The 19,604-nt window shown below is 55.6% G+C and overlaps 1 protein-coding gene across 2 annotated transcripts; it reads left to right on the forward strand.

Moving 5' to 3' along the window:
- Positions 1 to 327: 327 nt before the first annotated feature.
- On the forward strand, positions 328 to 19,085 carry CYGB (cytoglobin). Of its 2 annotated transcripts, XM_051634814.1 has the most exons (4): positions 328 to 864; positions 10,277 to 10,508; positions 11,055 to 11,183; positions 18,517 to 19,085. In XM_051634814.1, the coding sequence occupies exons 1-4, from the start codon at positions 722 to 724 to the stop codon at positions 18,571 to 18,573; spliced, it is 561 nt and encodes a 186-aa protein (XP_051490774.1). In that variant the 5' UTR covers positions 328 to 721; the 3' UTR covers positions 18,574 to 19,085. The 2 variants fall into 2 exon arrangements, with proteins under 2 accessions (XP_051490774.1, XP_051490775.1); XM_051634815.1 differs by lacking the exon at positions 18,517 to 19,085 and having other exon boundaries at positions 11,055 to 16,057.
- Positions 19,086 to 19,604: the final 519 nt, after the last annotated feature.

A 19,604-nucleotide genomic window follows, 5' to 3' on the forward strand; every position in this document is an offset into this window, starting at 1 on the left:
GGGAGGGTCCGTCCCTCAAAACCCAACTTGGCAGCAAAACCAAGGGAGCTCGGGAGGGGGAGAACCGGGGCAGAGCTCAGCGCAGCCAGCAGCTGGGATAACTTCAACTCAGCACTTTGGATCCTGACTTTCTTCTGAGCTGTTTACAACAGCTAGAAAAGAAAGAAAAAAACCCCACAACAAACCAAACACCAGAACCCACACAACTTCTAGCCCTACCTCCTCCCCCCCTAGCCCCGTCCTGATGTTGCCCAGAACATCTCCCTCATCCCTCCCTTTCAGGGAGGGGAAAAAAAAAGGAAGGAGGGAGGAGTGGGAGAGAGGAGGAGAGAGGGAGAAAAGTGAGCTCACGTTCACACATTGCTCAAGAGGCTGGTCTTGCGATGCCTTTGAATATTACACTTTCAGGCAGTTCCCCATCAGTCAGCCGCACACACCCGAGCCGAGCTGAAGCCACGGAGAGCACTAGGGGATCTGAAATCTAATCGCATGCATCATTCCTGCAGGATATTTATTTTTTAAATTACACATCCAAACACGCCGGGAGGCAGCTGCTCTCGCACACACACACACGCACACACACACACACCCTGACATCCACACGTCGGCAGAGCCGCTCAGCAAACACCTTGTCTCTTCTGGCAGGATATAGACCCGGCTCACACACATCTCTCTCTTCGTCTCCTCCTGGCTTCCCGGAGGATCGTGCCGGCTGTTTTTCATGGAGAAAGTCCAGGGAGAAATGGAGATTGAGAGATGGGAAAGAAGTGAAGAGATTTCAGACGCAGAAAAAAAGGTGATCCAGGAGACATGGAGCAGAGTCTATGCAAACTGCGAGGACGTCGGGGTCTCCATACTCATCAGGTATTTAAAAAACACCAAAAATAAAAAAAGGGAAGCAGCAAATCCAACTGAATCTCTGAGAAAGCTGGGAAAGAGGCAGAACAACATATATAACTGAAGCGAAATGAATGACAGCGAGAGGGGAGCTGGCTGGGTGCTTTTGGAGCCGGGCAGGGTTTCACAGCACTCCTCGGATTTCCACACCTCGGGGCCGGGCAGCGGGGGGAGCCTCAAAGGGGACTTTGGGGGGAGCTGCTAAGGTGACCTTAGCCCGTGGATGGAGCTGGGGGGATGGTGGAAGTGTGGGGGTGATGGGGAAGGGGCACCGGGTTTGGGTGGGTTGAGGGTTCTTGGTTTTTTGGGGGTTGGGTTTTTTTTGCCCCCCTGCGGTTATCTGCGTGCGGATGGCACGGGCAGGGAGCAGGCTGGAGGGTGAAATAATGCAAGTTGGGAGCCAAGATAAAACCCAAGCAGGTGTGTCTCCCAGGGCACCATCTGTCCCTCCGGCGGCAGCGTCGGCGGGAAGGAGAGCGCTGAAGTTGGTGGTAGAAGAAGGAGGTTGTGGGGGGCAGGAGAAGGGGGCGCCACGGGGGGGACAGGACCCAGCTCGCAACCCCCGAGTCTGCTCCCGAAACCAGAGCGGGGGAGATGATCTCAGGGAGGTGGAGAGAGGCAGGTGGGTGTTCTTGCCCTGTCTAGGGGTGCAACGCTCCCCCCCGAGTACCCCAGGACGGCACAGGGTGTGAGTCCCACGGGTGCCAGAGTTCGGGGTGTCAGTGGGGTGTGGGCTGTTCCCCTTATTTGCCAGGGAAGAGCAGGTCAGGGCGAGGAGAGGGGCAGAAGAGATGCACACACCGATCTGTTGGTGAACAAAGATGCTCTCCAGAGTGCCAAAGCTCCCACCACCCATCCCGGGGACCAGCAAGGCAGGGATGTCCCTGACCAGGCTCTTGCCCAGGCACCCCAGATGGGAGACAGGAGGCTGGGCTGTGTCCTTCCTGATTTGCTGCTGCTTCAGGGGGCTGTGGGTGCTCGGAGAACCCCTTGGATGGATACCCTGTTTATTAATAATAAAGTTTTCCAAGAGGCTGAGAGCCCCGAGCCCCTGGGATGTGCAGATAACAAAGGCTCCTGGACATGCCCTCTCCAGGCTCACTGCCAGCTCTGCAATTTTCCTAGTAAGACCCCTCCATGAGAATTCAAAATGACATCTGAGTCTCCCCACTGCCTCCTTGTCCAACCTCTCCTCTCAGACCCAGCTGATGGCTGAGCCCATTCCCAGGAGTTCCCCTTGGCTCGGGACACCAAACCCATCTGCACTGGTTTTGAAGCCCACACATGGCAGAGGTATGGGGAAAAAAAAGGGGGGAGAAGGGGGAAAAGTAAAAAAATCCCTCTTCTCTCCATCCCATGAGCTTTGGCACAGGGCTTGGCCAGCAGCTGTGCAGGTCCAGGTCCTTGCCCCTCACCCAGGCCATGCCATGGCCCATCCACAATCACAGCCCAGTGCCCCCCACCTACAGGCACAGAGAGGGTGGCTGGGTGCCCACAGCTGGTGCTGGGGGACTCGTGGCAATGCCCTGGGGGATTCACCCAGGGCAGCTCGTTGCTTTTGGTGTCCCCATGTACAGTCACAGGGCTCAGAGCAGGGCAGGGGGTGAGGGACCCTGAGGTGTGGCAGTGGGGACCATGTGGCTGAGCTCTGCTCTGGACTCCAACCTTCCCAGTACAAGTTTCTGGTCCAGGCTTTTGTTTGTTTGTTGGTTTCCAGGGAGAGTTGTGGCTCCAAGGTGAGGGGTTTTCCCCTGATGTGCCAACAGGGCAGGACTGAGCTGGTATTTAGGGTGACCCTGGACTTCTTGGGAGCCTTTGCATGCTTGACTATGGTGTGTGTCCTGGCACATCCCAGATAAACCCACCACTCATTCCCTCAGCCAGATGCTCTAAGTGAGGTCTGGGCTTTCATTGCATGTCCCCAGGGATGGTGGTGTGATCTGGGATAGCCACCAGCCCCTCCAGCAGCACGGGCTGGAGCAGGGCACCCACCTGCATCCCCATGGGTGGCCAGGCTGCCCCCCAGCAGCACACCCAGTCCCCAGAGAGAGCTTCATGCTGCTGCCCTGAGCCCTGCTCCCCACCATGAGCTCCAGCCAGCTCACCCTGAGCCTGGCAGGCCTGGCCAGGGTCGGGAGCACTGGTGGCCACTGGTCTCCTGGCCATGTTTCCCAGCTGGGATCAGCCACCAGGAGAAGTGGGTCATGTGTGGAGGCCACTGGGAGCCTGAGTGAGCAGCAGCTGCTTTCCCAGACATGATTCAGCAGCTCCAGAGGTCAGGGCTGAGGAGAGGGGACATGGGGTGGCCACTGATATGGTGTGACCTGACCTGCCCAACGTGTTTTGGGGTGCTTAGATGTGCCAGGGGCTGAGAGCTGCTCCCACCAGCCTCCCTGCTTCACTGGGACAGGGCTGGCGTGCTCGTCACCTTGCTGGGGAAACTGAGGCAGAAAGTGTTGTGCACAAAGGTGTCCTGGGAGAGGGAAGGGGGACACGGAGATGTGGAGTCCCCTTTGGTGCAGCCCCATGTGCAGGCAAATCTCTTCACAGCCACTTTGCTGTTGTCACAGTTCTGACTGGGGAGTTGCCTGTGTCTGGTGGCAGAGGGTCCCTCTGTGCTCTCCTGCTCCATCCCCTCTCCATCCCTTTGGAGCTGCTAAAGGCAGGGAATTGCTTTTGCCTGTGTGGGAAGGGCTGGGAGTTGCAGCACCTCTGGACATGAAGGGTCAAAATGTATCTGGGGTCTGATCCTGTGCCCTGAGGGTGAAGGCAGGGGGGCAGTGAAGTGATGCCCACCCAAAGGGCAGCAATGGGTAGGGCTGCAGTGCTGGCATCCCCCAGGAACTCACTCCAGCTCCCTCTGCCCCTCCTTCAGCCCCTGCCCAATAACCTTCTCCTCCACTCCCAGCCTTTCCATGCTTGGCAGATGGGGAAACTGAGGCACAGAGCTGAGCAGCACGTTCCCAGCCCTTGTGGCTACTGCTAGTGCTTGAAGCCACAGCAAAGCCCTGTGGTCCTGCCCGCAGCTCAGTGGGGTCCTGATCTCACAGAGCTTCTGTGATCCTGGGGGACATCAACAGGAATAATGGGGACTTCTGGCCTGAGCAGCCACCAGATCATGGGAATCTGTGATGTGTGGTTAAAACTATGTTGCTAATTGACAGTTTCCTCAGCAGGGGAGCCTCCTGCTGAAGGAAGCACAGTCTCCTCTCCACGCTCATCTTCCTCCACTCGTCTTACTCCTCGGGAGCTCAGGGGCCTCTGCAGGCTCCATCTCACAGCTGCTGCCTTTAACCCTTGCTGGATCTGGGGCTGGAGCTGGAGCCCCAACCTACCCACCTGGGGCTGTGTGTTCTGTTGGGTCTCTCCCAAGCAGGCACACTGGCCAGCACAGCTGGAAGCCCTGGGCTGCAGCTCACCTGTAGCCTCCCCATGCCCTCGGAGTCCTCGCTGTGCCTCCGTTTCCCCATCTGTAATTTCAGAGCAGTTGTTTTTGAAGAGCACCCTCACCAGGGTGAGCACAGGGCAGCCCTCAGCAGCTCTGGGCTCACTGGGCAGGGCAGGAACCCTTCAAGCCCGCAGCCATCGCATCCCCCTTCCTCTGACACCTTCCTAATGGATTATTGCTAATACCCCAGGCTCCAAGGCTGTGCTGGGGAACACAAACGTTCAGGTGGCTCAGCCCACCCCCCTTCCCACCCTCCATGGCTGTGAGCCCTGGGACCCTCACTCCTGTGCAGCCCCTGGACTAATCCCAGGGCTAAAGCCACAGCCCAGCCTGACCAGCACACACATTCACTCCCACGCCCACACACACGTACCATGGTCATGGATGTGGGACCACAGAACTATACAGATCCCATCAGGGGATAAATCCCAGGGATAGTTCCTTTTAGCTCCCAAACAAATCCACACCAAATGTTCATGCCATGCCAGGCACGGGCAGCGCGGCTGCCACGGCCACCGCGGGCTCTGCCACATCCAGGGGGTTTCTCCATCACTTCTCCCTCCTTCTCCACTCCAGACCCATTAGCTTTCCAAATTTCCAGAAATGTCACCTTCTCCGTCATGCCTGATGTGCTCTTTCCCTCCTGGGAGGTGTAGGAGGGGAAGCAAAAGGATTGCCAGTCAGGCCCCTGGATTTCCACAGCTGCTTTGTCTGAGCTAACACACCTGGATTCAGACAGTTTGTAAAGAGCTTTGGAATCTGAAAGCACTGCTTGGGTGACAGATGTTATTGGAAGTTGTAGGTTAAAATGGCAAAAAGCCTGAATAATGAGTCTGGCACTGCAGAAACTGGGTTTGTTTGGTTGGTTTATTTTCCCTCAACTGACTCTAAAAAAATGCATCGAGTCCACCCAAAGATGGCATTTAAAGAAATCCTTTTACAGCTGCCCCCCAAAACCAGTGTGTTTTGTAGAGGTGTCCAGAGGGGAAGGTCAGTTCCTGGCTGCTGACAGGTACATTTCAGAGGAAAGCAGCTCAGAGAGATCCCCCAGCTGCCACATCTCACTTTGAAAAGGGCCTGATGAAAAGACCGACCTCCTGCGTGGTGGTGGCCCTGTCCCATGGCTTGTCACACCTGGTCACTGGGGTCAGGCTGGAGAGGTGGTTTTCTGGAGACAAGGAGAGCTCCAGAGCAGCAGGGCTCTGCTCTGCTGGCACGGACACGCATGAGGAACGTTTTCCAAACCACCAGACCCCTCCATGACAGGGAGTGGGACAAGTTTGTTTTTAATAAGCTCTGTCCTGAAGCAGCCCCTGTTCATGGGGCTGTGGTTTCTCTCTGATCACAGCACCTGGAACCAGCCCTTTTGGCTGCTTTGTGGCTAAGGCAGCCACACCAGGATCCCTGTGGCACATCCCACACCAGGCACAGCCTCGGGGCTGCTCTTGGGGTGGGCTGAGAAAACCTGTTCCCATGCCCCCTGTGCTGGGGACGTGCTTACAAGTGACATGGGGCTACAAAGATCACACTTGACACCCCAAGAGCTGCAAGGACATCCCTGGCCAAGACGAGCAAAGGCACAGGGGGGTCAAATCCTGTCCCTGGATGGTTGCCCTGGCTATGGCTGGACATGCTGGACATGCTGGAGGAGTCTTCCACCCCCAACCCCCTGCTGTCCCTGGGTGTGGGAGATGTGTAGCCAGGCTCATCTGGCTCTGTCCTCACCATGTGTCTGCCTCGGAGGCAGGAGTCACATTTTAGGATTGTTTCCTAACTACTTTGGACCCTGCTGGGCCATGCTTGGCAGAACCATAGGAAGGGTGCTTGGTGTGATGGTGGGAGCCAGCACAGTCATCCCAGCATGTCACTTGTACCTGGTGGCAGGGACACAGGCAGGGACAGCAGCTTGGCATTGCAGAGAGGCAGGGACACAAACGTGGAGGGGCTGAGGATGATGCTGTGGATGAAGGCACTGAGTGAAGGGCATTGCAAAGGCTGTAGGAAACTGGAGAGGTGTGGGAAAGCCACTTCAGCTTTTTAGATCGTTCATTTATCTGTTGAAGATTGTCCTTACCCCAAGCCTAAAGGTTCATCTACACAGCCAAGAGGCTTTGAGCTGAATCCACACATATGGTAGGGGGAGACAACAGCAATGAGGATTGGAGGTGTGTGTTCTGCACAGATGAGCCGGCAGGACATGCCCCCAGGGGTTGCTAGCTCATGCCCAAATGTGTTTGTCTGCATCCTTGCTGCCAGGTCCCCTCCCAGCCTTGCCAGGGTGTCCTGGTCCCTCTGCCCAGGGCACTACAGGCTCTGAGCACAGCTCAGCACTCTGCTGGAGGCTGCTCCCCAGGCTTTGCAGCAGGATGTGGGCTTCACCTGGAGGAAGGCCAGCTACACTTCTTCTCCCTCAGCTGTAGAAGAAGTCGAATTTAGCATCAGTGTGTGGACTGGGAGCTTGGCCCTTTTCCCTCTAGCCTTCCCACTCTGGAGATGCTGCCCACCAGCAGTGCATGTCCCCTCGGAGAGGGGACACCGGCAGAGCTGCACTGCCAGGGCAAGCAGCCCCATCCTCTTCTTACTCCCATTGGATTTGCCTTTTTCTGTCTTGCCAGGTGCTGGCATTGACAGGGCTGAGACCTTTCTCACCTTGGCCTGGGAGCAGCAGAGGCAGCACCCAGCACCCCCTGCCCCAACCTGAGAACAGGGCAATTGACTCCAGGTGGCCAGGAGGAGCAGGGGGAGTGAAGCCCTCGGCATAATAAATAGCAGCCCCACACACCACCTGCCTCCCCTTTTTCAGCTGCTTTGTAGGCACCCAAACAGCAAGGATTTAGAAGGAGAGGTTTGAAAAGGGACACAGAAAGACTCCAGGCTGGCTTAGAGGGAGCTTCTCCCACGTAGAAGGACGAGGTGAGAGAAAACATGAAAGCATTGGTTGGGAAAAAACAAGCCTTGAAGTGCAGCTTCCAGGGCTTGCTGGTGTTTTTTTTTTTTCCCCTCACAATTTGTAAACAAGGTAAGTGAAGTATGAGGGTTTAGGTGCTCAAGGGGATCAAGCAAGCAATTCCCTTCCTCATTTCCCTTGGGAGAGGAAGGAGTTGGCTGGGCTTGAAGGTTCCTGGGTGAGGGTTTTGCTCTGTGGGTTCCAGAGAGATGGGAGGAGACATGGCATCTCTCCTCCCGGACAGAAAACAGGTTCTCAGCGACTGCAGTGGTTTTGCACCTTAATTATTTCCTTTGGCTCTGCTACTGGGAATGGTTGTGTCCTTAAAGTTGTTAAAAGGGCAAAAGAGAGAGGAAAAGCAAAGCTGACATCCTGTCCGTTGGGTCCAGATGTAGCTGGCAGAGAACAAATGAGCGGGTGCGGGATGGAATCGCTTCGAGAGAAATGTAATGAGCTGGGGATGCAGGCATCTGGTTTCTATCAATCATCATCTGGTGTGATATGCAATGGTAGAGATCATCCTTTTAATGACTCTGATGAAGAAAAAGGAGCCCAAACCACACACACGTAACGAGCCAACAAAATTCCAGAGCCTGAGATGTTTGAGCTCTTGAAAAATGTTCTGTAGATGGAAAAATCCCAACAGACACCTCTTCTAATTCACTGTTGTTTGAGTGATTTTATTTCTTCCTTTCTTTTCCCTCTCTTTTTCTCTGGTTATATTTAACCTTTGTGTTAAATTAATCTTCTCTGTTTATGAACAGCTACCACTGGGTGAGCCTCCTTCCCTCTTTTGCTTAGTTTGACAGCTCCAACGTTTGCTCCAGGCTGGAGGTGCCTGCTTTTCTCCAGCCCTGAGAGGAGGTGGCTGCAGGTCTCTGGCCAGCCATGGATTTGCCTTTCAGCTTGAAGCAAAGATGGGTTGGGTTTCCCTGTTTCACATCCATGTCAATGGAAGTGAGCAGACAGCTCACAGGGTCAAGCACTTGAGCCAGGGGGTGGATGGATTTGCCTCCCTCCAGCACTGCTTCCATCCCTCCTGCAGATCCCTTAGGAAAGGTGCTGGGCTCAGCTCCCGGGGGAGATCAATCACCTTGAGGGTCTGTGAAGTGGAGAAAGGTTGGAAACCAAATATCTGGCTCCTTCACTGGCCTGGTCTCACCCAGGTCGGGGGCTTTTTGGGGTTTAATCCATCTTTTTGCTTCCAAAAGCAGCAGAGAGGTAAAGGTGGTGCTATGGGAGGTGCTGGGTTTGGTCCTTCTCTTGGGAGAAGGATGCTGTGATTCCTGGTGAGGCAGTAAGTCCCCTCCTTGCTGCACCCCTTCTGCCAAAAGAGCCTGGCTCGGACCAGGAATTTTTTCCAGCTCCTTCCCTGGATCTTCACAATGTCATACCCTTGAGTTGAGACCAAACTGAGCTTTTCAGGGACCTTCTGGTGGTTTGGGGCTCAGAGGCTCAGGCATGCACTGACAGGCTGGCAGCCTCCATCCCCTGTGTCAGGGCAGTCTGTGGGCAGCTGGTCTGCATTCCAGCAGCATCCCTGCTCCCACCCAGCACCTGGGAGATCCCTGCCAGAGACAGAGGGTGAGGGGGGAAAAGATCATCTGGCAGGGATGGTGAAACCCTTAGCACAGACCTCAGTGGGGTGTTCACTGTCAAAGCTGAGGGCATTGATCTTGGGGCTGCAGCAGTTTGTGCAGAGGGACAGGATGGGTTGGGGGTAAAAGGATGCTGGGGCCAGATGGAAAAAGTTCCACTAAAACACAGAGGAATATTTTTTTTTTTCTTCTGGTGGGAAACATTCAGGGCAGAAGTCTTGAATCCCAGGGATGATTCTGTCTGGGTGGCACTGACCAGCTCTGTCCCCCAGCCAGGGGACCAGTGTCCATCCCCAACCACCCCTCGCTCCAATGGCCTCTCCCACAGCTCCAAGCTGAACATCCCAGACTGAGCATCCCTGTGGTGACAGGAGCTGGAGGCAGCTGGGCTTGGGAATGATTTCTCCCAACAGATGTGTCAGGAGGAGCTTTGCTGGAGAGGAGGCTGCACGATAACAAGAGGAGTTTTGTTGCAGATTGTCATCCCCCCCTTTCCAGCTTTTAAAAGCAACACCTTGTCTCCCCCTTCCACCTTCCTTCCTCCCCCACCCTTTCTGCAGCACACTCTTCACACCTCCAAAACCTATTTTGGGTTGTCTGATGGATCCCAGATGCCTCAGGGAAGTGACAGAAGTGGTGGGGTGCTCCAGGCGCTGCTTCTTCCTTGGCAATGCCCCCAAGCTTTGGCAAGCCAAGGGAGCGGGGGAAGGGAGGGAGGGAGGGGGGGAAAGGAGGATGAAGAAGTGGTAAATGAGCCCAGTCCTCAATATTGGGATTATTTGTGGAGTGGTGAGTAGGGAAGAGGATCCCACCTGGTCCTGGAGAGAGGGAGGGATGACTGGGAAAAGGGGTGGGATAAGTTCACATGGTTTGAGGTGCCTGGGGAGGAGGATATGACAGCCTGGGAGAAGGGAGGAGGCAGCTGGGTGTCTGTCTGGAGCTGGGGACAATGGGGGAGAGCACTGGGAGCTGTCTGCCACCTCCTGACCACCCTTCCCTGCCTCCCACCCAGGAGGAACAGGAAGGGAGAGCCAGTTTGGAAGGAGGGAGCAGAGACAGATGTTTGGATGTATGTGGGCATGTGTACAGCACCTGGCACACCTGGGGGGAGTCTCTGTGGATCAGCAACTGTTTTGCCTCTGCCTTGAAGGTCAATATCCAGCTGTGATGTCCTTGTAGCAGATAGGGAAAGCTGGGGGAAGACATGGACCTGCTGATTTTTAAGGCAGCTGAATGCCAGAGCTCCCAGGGAATTCAACAAGGAAACCAGCCCTGGCTGCCTTAGATACAAGGAGCTTGTTTCCAGCCTCTTCACCACTCTGAGCTTTGCTTTAACCTCTCAGCCTGCTCTCACCCTCCTCATGGTGTTTTGTCTCTTTCTTGCAGGTTTTTTGTCAACTTCCCATCAGCCAAGCAGTACTTCAGCCAGTTCAAGCACATGGAGGATCCCCTGGAGATGGAGAGGAGCTTGCAACTGCGTAAGCACGCTCGGCGGGTGATGGGGGCCATTAACACTGTGGTGGAGAACCTCAATGACTCCGAAAAGGTCTCCTCTGTTCTGGCCCTGGTGGGCAAGGCCCATGCCCTCAAGCACAAAGTGGAGCCCGTCTACTTTAAGGTAAAGAATGGTAGTAAAAAAATTATCTCTGAGATGCTTTAGAAGTAAGGGAGGGAGCTGGTGCTGCCTGTCCTGGCCCAAAGGAGGTTGGCTGGTCGTAGGGGCTCCTCCTCATGTAGCTGCAGTGTCCCACTGCCATGCTGTCCCACCCAGACCACCATGCCCAAACACAGCCAATGCTGCAGCCTCACATACCTCCCCTCTGCTCAGGGAAACCCTCCTGCCTGCAGCCCCTCGGCTCTGGCTGTGTGTCCCTCCTGTCAGCATTCCAGCATGGTAGAAGGGACTCAGTAACTGGGGGTGCCCAAACCTGGGAGATGGTTGAACCTGCAAGCAGCACCCTGTTGTGCCCAGGTCTTGGTTACCTGCCCTGTCTGCCCCCTGGGTTGTCACCAGGCCTGAATATCTGCCAGTCCCACAGAGGGTTGTTATTCCCAGAACTCAGCAACAGGATCAAGTGGCTTTTGTAAGAAGAAAAAAAAGCTAAACTTGCTGCTACCTGCTCCCTGGTGACTTACTCACCCTTTGCTGCCCACCTCCCTCCAGAAACTCACCGGTGTCATGCTGGAGGTCATTGCTGAAGAATATGCCAACGACTTCACCCCGGAGGCCCACAGTGCCTGGACCAAGATGAGGAGCCTCATCTACACCCATGTGACAGCAGCATACAAGGAGGTGGGCTGGGCTCAGTACCCCACTGCCACCCTGTGAGCGGCCACGGGGCCGGGCGAGGGGCAGGGAGGGCTTTGCTCACCCCAGGACTTCACTCTGGTCTCTTCTCAAGATCTTTTGCTCAGTCTGGGTGAGCCCGGTAGGGTCAGCTCTGTCAGCTGCCAAGTCACAATTTGATCTCCACGGGGTTTTAAAAACAAACAAAATCAGCCAAAAAATAATAATAATGATAGAAGCACGAAGGGTGTGGGTGGGTGGGGGTGAGGCAGTTGCAGGGGATGCTGGAAGGGGATGCAGAGTGCAAGGGGAGACTGTAGGTTGTTGGCTCCATCTTACTGTCCTGGCCTGTCCATCACCACCTCCCACATCCTGCACCTCTCTTGCACCACCCCAAAACCCCAAGCTCTGCTGCACAGCAGTGACATGTAGCCCCGTCCACTGATGAACAACTTGACCCTTGTTTTCCACACCAAGCCCCTGGGTCAGCCCAGCTCCTTGCTTTTGGGTGTGCCACGTTCACGGGGACCACTGACTGGCACCAAAGCCAATTTTGCTTTGCACTTTCTCTGCTCCCCTGGCTGGGTGGCAGGGACAATGGCTGCTCCCAGAGCCCCTCTGGGCTCTCCATCACCCTCACCTTTCCTGTCAGCCACAGTCCCTCTTCTTGGCTGGCTGTTGCAAACCCTCCTGGGAATGGAGAAGATGGGAGAGATGTGCTCCCCCAGTGTGGGAGGGCAGGGAAGGTGCCTTTGGGCTGTCTCCCCTCGTGGCTCTGAGCATGGTGTGCAGGTGGGATCCCTGTGCCAGGTGCAGGGACCTGGTGAGCCCACCTGCCTCCCCTCAGCTCCTGCTGGCAGCAGGGATGTGGGTGAGGATGGGTAAGGGTGGCAGGTGGTGTGCCAGCACCCTGGGAGTTGGCATGTGTAGGTCTGTCTGTCCAGCAGCAGGATGGTGTGGAGATGTGGGGCTGGGGCAGCTCTGCCCTGCTTGGGGTTCAGGAGGGAGAAGAAGATGAAGTGGACATAGGAGGAGGGATTCCTGGGCATGAAGAAAGGTCCCTGGTCTGTTCAAAATGAAATACCTTGTTACATAGAGAATATTCCTGCCCTCCTGGTGAAACTGGGTTCCTTCAAGTAAAGTGCCTGGTAGAAACCAGCCCCTGCAGGAGGTGGGTCCCTCCATGGGGGGCAGTGCCCCTGCCAATGCCTGCCAAAGGGCTCCTTCCCAAAACTGAGATGTGGCTCCCAGAACTCATCCTGCCTCCAGCACCAACTCCTCCTCCTGAAGCTGTGGGTGAGTCTGCTTGGTTTCTGCCTCAGTTTCTCCTTTGAGAAGAAGGGAGGAGGAGCAGCCCTGCTGCCTCCTGCACACATGTGCTTGGATTTACAGGATATTTTGGGGACTAATTCCCAAAAGATTAGGGATGACACATCAGGTGTGCTAGGAAGCTTTGGCATCCTTGCCACCCAGTGTTTCCCAAAATGTCTCTTACATGTGAAGCTCTTATCTTCAGGGCAATGTTACCTGTTGAAGGGGAAGAGGGGGGTTCTTCTCTGAGATTTCCTCTGGCCTCACTCCCCAACTGCCCTCAGGAGCTGGGAGCTTTCTGGGAACACCAGCTCCTCTCCTGGATGTTGGCTGGGCAGGCAGTGAGTCCATGGGATCCCCAGGGCACCCATGGGGACACTGCTGGAGGGGGCAGCAGGAACCCAGGCTCACCTCCCTTCCCTGGAGCAGCCAGCCAGAACCTCCTGCTTTGCTCATCTGTGCTTTTAATCATCCCAAGGAAAAATAGGCTTGTTTTGTTTGGGTTTTTTTACCTGTTCCTGGTGTTATGCTTCTGTGCCAAGAGGTTCCTCTGTCCCCCAGCCCTGGCATTGCCAGGGGGGTTGGTCAGCAGTGGGTGCCCACTACCAGAAAATCTCTCTGTGGGGTTTCCCCCTTTCTTCTGCTGGCTCTAACAGTAGGATCCTTCTCAGGATCCATGGGAGCCTGTATGGAGGGGCAAATCCCAGCCCCTCCATCACTCTTGCTGGGATGCTGGCCCATCCCACAGCTGGGCAGTGACCCAGGGACTGCTGCTCAAAGCAGCAGGGCAGGTGTGCTTGGGGGAAAACATCTCCCGTTCCTCTGGACTTGGTTAGGTGCAGCCAGGTCTTTGTGCCATCACCTGCTGCCCTGGCTCTGGGCAAAAGGGAGTCTGGATAGAGCTCTCAACCTCTTGGCTGTGCTCCCCAGTGCTGCCTTGCCTCCCTGCAGAGCCCTGGGCCCAGGGTTAGTCCCAGAATGGCTCCAGGACTCCACTAACACTAGTACAGTTGCTCTCTCTGGCCTTGCAGTTCTTCCTTCCCCATCTCCCACAGTAAAACAAGTGGAGAGGAGCAGTGGGGCCAGGAGCCACAGCATGAACTGGGTGTACAGAGAGGGTTGGGTGGCAATAACTGCCAGACATGGCTGCCCTTGGCGTGGCAACGTGCAATGTCAAGGGGCTTCTAAAAGGGACAGGCATGGGGTGACAAGTGATGCCACTTTGCTGCTGGGGTGGGCTGTCATTTAGCATCAGCACCTCTGAAATTCAGCCCACCAGCCTGCACCCCTGAAGTGCCAGCAGCTGATGCCTCCAGCTCTTATCAAAGCAGCTGCTCAGCCCTTGTCCAGCTGGAGGAGGCATCTTTCAAACATCAGCTGCTGGCTGGGGCAGGGTTAGGCCCAGGCAGATGGGAAAAGACCTGTTCAGTCGTTGACTTCACTCCAGTGCAAGACTGGAGAGTGATCACTTGGAGCAAGACTGTTAGATACCATTTTGGGGGCACATCAGGGGGCTCTTGAGCACAGCTTCACCCACGGCTGCCAAAGCCTGGGGCCAGCGAGGCGTGTTTTTGATGAGCTCATGTACTCCCCGTGCTCTGTGGCTGCTGGGCCATGGATGTTTCCCTGCAGGGTCGTTTCATCCTTAGACAAAGATCCCACATGAACCTTGGAGGTTAATATTCTCCAGGTGGGGATTTTATTTTTGCAGTACAAACCCTTCCTCTCCCTTCTCACAACCAAAACCGGGCTCGGCCACGGTCAGCGGGGAAGCAAATTTGGGGTTGGCTGGGAAGTCCCCACTTTCATGCCTGACCCACCCGACTGCCTTGGCTTTGGGGGAGCAGCAGTGAGGTTCCCCCCCACACCTCACCTTTCAACCGGGCTTGGCTTCTGGGTTTCTTTTTTGCATCCCTATTAAAAACCAGACCCGTGACCTCGTGCGCCCACGCGTGTGCTGGGCTGGGGGGTTGTTTTCCAGGCACATTTTTCTCAAGCAGATCCAGATGTGTGCAGCTGCTGGCCCTCCACGAGCCCGTCCCACCCCCGGCAGCCAAATTACAGGCCGGTCAAATCGATGCGAACAAAAACATGTTTATTTTTACCAGCTCTGTAGGAAGGAAGATGAAGCGGGGAGGGCGGCCGGGGCAGAGCCTGGGGAGGGGAGGAGACGGAGCTCAAGCGACCGCCCCCTCTTTGCCGCCCGCAGCCCAGCAGGAATTGTTTAAATCGGGGAAAATTCTCATCTGGGGAGAGAGAGAAAAATGAAGAGGGGAAAAAAAGGCAAAAATACCATTCCAGCGTGACAGGGCTGATAAATGCTGTGTGGAAAGAGCAGAAAAGGGAGGTTGGGTGTTGGCTCTGAGTGGGACTCTCCAGGCACGTGTGTGCACACGCCTGCACGGCTGCTCCCTCTTACTGCCAGCCCCGTGGTCCCTCCCGAGCCCCCCACAGCCAGCTGGGGACCCCCCTTATCCCCTTTCAGGCCCTGCTCGCTGGGGCTTCACGTTTCACCTTCTGGCACACTTGGGCTGGGTGAGGGCACTGCCCGTGTGCTTTGGGCTCAGCTCTCCTTGGCAGTGGCAGGTAGGAGCCAACTTGCAAAGTGATCCCCCCCAAATTCATGTCCCTTTGGGGACACTTGCTCTTAGCACTCAGCTTGTGTCCCCTCACCCTGGGTTTGATGCTGCCTTTGGCCGGAGGGAACTTGGCACTGGAGGAACGGGGAGCATTAGGTTGGGATGGGACCCCACCCCACTCAGTCCCCCCTGTCCAGCACTCATGGCAAGCCTAGCTCCATATGCAGCTGGACAGACACCCCAACGCCACCGAGGACCTTGTGCCACCACATTGGTCTTCTCTCATGGTGACACAACCCCCCACAGCTGAGGACAGCCCAGCCACGTGCTTGCAGGGGGACTCCTCTTGCATCTCTGCCAGTTTGCTCCAGTTTGCCCCAGTGAAGGGCACCCCAGTGTCTCCCTGCTGTCTGGGGAGGCGCCCAGTGACTTTAGTGGGGACCAGATTTTGGCTGGGTGGCCTCTGGCACGGGAACTGGGCCTTCCCCAGCCCTGCCTGCGGGGCAGCAACCCCCGGGGCACATCTGTGGGTGTGAGGACCACTTGGGGAGGGCCATGCCAGGCAAATGTGAGGGAGGGTGGGAAGGAAACCCCCCCAACTAACCTTGGACCAACTCATCCCAAAGGGAGGGATAAAACCACCCGCCTGGCTCTGACCTATTTAACAGGCTGCGACGCTAATTATTTTCCATAGCTGAAGTTGTCTCTAATTGTTAGTACGTCTTGACCAGTCCCACCGTGACCCACAGACATGAGCCAGCGTGGTCTGATGTAATTCCATGTCTTTCCTGTTAACTGCTGCAGATACTGTTCCTGTACATGTCTGGGTGCTTCCGTGCTGGTTTTCCACGTGCCGCTCCGTGTACGATGGGTGTAACTTGTTCCTTCTTTTTTTTTTTTTTTTGTAGGTTTTTAGTATGTTTGTAACCAGGCAGAGTGGTGTTATTAAACTGAAACCTGTATCTTCAGTGGATAAATCGATCAAACCCCTCCAGCTCTTCTGGCTTTCTTTCTGGTGGGCTGCCTGAGGGGATGTGGGTGGAGCTGGAATGTGGGGGGCTGCTCCGTGGAGTCTGGGGGTGCCTCGGGGCACAGCTGAGGGAGTTTTGCAGCTGGGAAGGAGCAGTAAAGGAAGGAGCTGTGCCCTTCACTGCCCTCCTGCACCAAGGGTGGCTGGAGGCATCTCACTGATGGGCTCAGGTGAGAAGGAGAAGGTCTGCTCCTCCTCTGGGCTCTTTGCTTGGCTTCCAGGTACGTTGTGCAAACCTCTGGGAGGGCTCTTCTTGAATCAGGAGCTGTTCCCGTGCCTTGGCTGGCCCAGACTGCACATGGGGAGGATGAGCTGCACAGAACCAGCCAGGGTCCTTCCCCAACAGGCATCCAAAGGCTGAAGGGCAGCCTCCATGGTATGTGATGAGGCCTTAAGGGTGGTCTGACAGGGGAGAGGACAGAGATCAGTACCTTGGAGGCTGCCCAGGCTCTCAGGGAGCCTGATGCTGCCTTGTCTCCCTTTGGGCTGAGTGATGTTCTCCAGCCAGATATGTGGTGGGGTGGCTTTTGCCTAGACAGCCTCTTGAGCTGCTCTGTCCCAAGCTGCAGGGACTGGGGTGGCCATGCAAGGTCCCCTACAGCTTGGCCAAACCAAGCCCAACCAGCCACTTCCATGGAGAAGGGAACCAAAGGCCAGCCCACGCCGGGAGGGGACTAACTGCCTGGTTTGCTCTGTCTTCTCCTGCTATGTCTTTTGAGGGGGGAGAAAAGTGCTTGGTGCTGTTAATGCAATTAATGAGCTACCCTTGGAGTCTCCACCACATCCTGTATGTGCTTCCAGGCGGAAGTGAATGGCCAGCAAAGCCCACACGCTGCTGCGCTCCAGATGGGAAACATTGGCTTGGAAACCACCAGCAAAAGGACTGGGCTGGCTCAGGAGCTGGGAGGTTGTGGTGGGGATCTGAAGCTCCTGGACCTCTGTACTCTGGGCTGAGCTGCAGGACGCTGACGCAGAGCTGGTTTTTCCAACAGCTTGTTGAAAAGGAGCTGGGAATTTCAGCATTACCTCACAAGGAGAAAATATGTACACAGCCCTTCACTTCCTACTAATATTTACCCCCTGTCACTTCAGGGTGGCTGTGATGATTGCACTGTGACCTGGAGCCCATGGCCATGCCAGTGCTCTGCAAACACTGGTGGAAAAGGAGATGGGGTGGGAGGATGAGGCTTGGAGAGCACAGGAAAGTTGGCCCAGGCACCCAGGTGATGGGCTCAGTGCTTCCCTGTGCCCAGGGGGGGCTAAACCCACCTTGTTTCTAAGTGTCACAGCCTGGGGGTGCTGCATCCAGCCCTCACCTGAGCGAGCTGGAGGAGATCCAGACACCACCTTGGTGGCCCCAATGATGTTTTATGGGCTGGGGAGTGGAGGGAGAGGGGAATTTGGTAGCTCAGACACAAGCTGTGCTCCCAGCCCCTCTCCCAGGCTGCAGCCCTGCAGGTCTGGCTCAGATGTGGCACATCTCCACCCTGTGTCCATCTCCTGTCAGCACCCGGTGAGAACAAGGAGGTTACTGTGAGGGACAGATAGAAATACACCTGCAGGGAGGACACGAAACATTTGAAAGACAGGATATGCAATAACTGTGCTGAGCAAGTTCCTATAAAAACCAGCCTGTGGGAGCTGGTGGTGAGGAGAAGTCCTCCCTTGTGTGCTGGGTGGCTCAGGGTGAGCAAACCTCGGGAGATGCAGCCTGCAGCTCCCACTAGCTCCAGGGAGATACCCCTTTTCCTTCTCTGGTATCTCCATCAAGATAAGAGCCAGGAGCTCCTGGCTTTGCTGTCCCACTTGCCGTGGGGGGGGGTTTAGGGGCAGACTCCTGCTCCCCTGGGCAGAGAAAAAAAAAACAGGAGCAAAACCAAACAAAAAGGCAGGGAAAAGTGCCTCCCAGCCCGGGGGGCTGACACTGAGCAGGAGCCGCCGGCCCTTCCTTCCGTGCCCGGCTCCTCTTCAGCTGCGCCGGCTGATCTGGTTTATCTGAGCGGTGCTGAATGTAAACGCTGTCAGCGCCGGCCGGGATTAATTCCCAGGAGTTTGGCAGCCGGAGAGATGAAATAGCAGCGCTGTGTGGGGGGAAGTGCACATCTCGGATTGAAAAATGCTCCCTGGCTAATTTACAGCCAGGTTTTTCTTCTCCCAGGCACTTCTGAGAGAGAGCAGAGCCCAGGGCAGAGGGAGGATGGAGGAGAGGGCTGGGAGGAGGAGAAGGATGGCTCCCCGGGGGGGGTCAGGCTGCTTCCTCCTCTTCCTCCCCCCTGGGACCCAAGGGAATGGGGATGACTGGGAAACCACACTTGTGCAGGAACTGGCCTGAAGGCTCCTCTGCCAGGAACCCGAGCCGGGAGAAGGGGGATACCATGACCCCCCCCCAGCCCAGTCACATCGCCCTCTGGTTTTGCAGGACCCCCCGGGTGGAGGCAGCAGCGCCGAAGGCACCGAGATGGGTCCGGACACCTGAAGCTGGAGAACCGGCTCCGTGCCCGAGAGAGGAGCTTCCCTCCGCTTCCCGCTCGCTGCTGGGGCCACGCACCTTAGCCTGGGACCTCGGGGACAGTGCCATCCCACCCTGACCAGCCCCGGCAGCCCTCTCTTTGGGGAACAAACCAGCAAGAAGCTCTTGCCCCTTGCTCAGTGCATTAAACACAACGAGATCACCCAAACCGAACAGCTTTGCTGCTGGGAGGATTCCCAGTCCCCACGCAGAAGGGACATCATCTATTCCTGTTTCTTGCCAATCCTTTCTGGTTTTATGGGACATCTATTGCTGTTTATCACAAATCCTTTGGTTTTTAATGGGACGTCTATTGCTGTTTATTACAAATCCTTTTTATTCATTGGCAAGTATATCTGCTTTAAGGGAAAGCTTTAGAAAACTGCCCCACAGATGCTGTTGTTTGTATGTTTGATCAGTTTGGAGGCTGGTGCTCCAGACACCTCCTGAAATAAAATAATCATCAGGCTCTGCCACAATATTGTGGGTTTATATGTATGGAGCAGAGGGGTTTGTTTCAGGGGTACTTTTCTCAGCAATACTGTGATTTTCTTCTACTTTCTCTAGATATTTCTGAACATACCTACAGGTACTCTGACTTCTTCTTATTGTTTTCTTGGTAGAGTCAAAAATTGGCTGGACAAAAAGGCCAGCAGTGCATGGGTGGGTAGATTGGTTTATTTTCCAGCTTAGGAAAGCCCGTGTCTCCTCTGTCTGCCAAGGGCTGTGCATCACTCAGGGCTCTGCTACCAGCAAATTACCCTTATATTCAGGGTTCAACTATATATCTTATCTCTACCTACATATCATGTAGTGCTATAGGCATATTCTGAGGTCTGGGTGCTGCTCAGGAGACATGTGGCTGCGTGTGCCCCGTGGTGCTGCTGGCAGTCCAGCCTTGCTCACTGCCAAGCACCCACCTCCCACAGGATCCTGCAGGGACAGATGCTGCAGCCTCCCTGGTCCTTCCCCTTCCCAGCGAGGAGGGGCTGGGGCTG

The sequence above is a fragment of the Apus apus genome, chromosome 17, assembly GCF_020740795.1.
Source record: "Apus apus isolate bApuApu2 chromosome 17, bApuApu2.pri.cur, whole genome shotgun sequence".
In the NCBI taxonomy this organism is placed as follows: Eukaryota; Metazoa; Chordata; class Aves; order Apodiformes; family Apodidae; genus Apus; species Apus apus.

Excerpts from the sequence above, each read along its gene's own strand:
- CYGB (XM_051634814.1), top strand. The coding sequence starts at position 722 with ATGGAGAAAGTCCAGGGAGAAATGGAGATTGAGAGATGGGAAAGAAGT. Across the intron at positions 865-10,276 it reads GGGGTCTCCATACTCATCAG|GTTTTTTGTCAACTTCCCAT; the intron begins GTATTTAAAAAA and ends TCTTTCTTGCAG. Across the intron at positions 10,509-11,054 it reads TGGAGCCCGTCTACTTTAAG|AAACTCACCGGTGTCATGCT; the intron begins GTAAAGAATGGT and ends ACCTCCCTCCAG.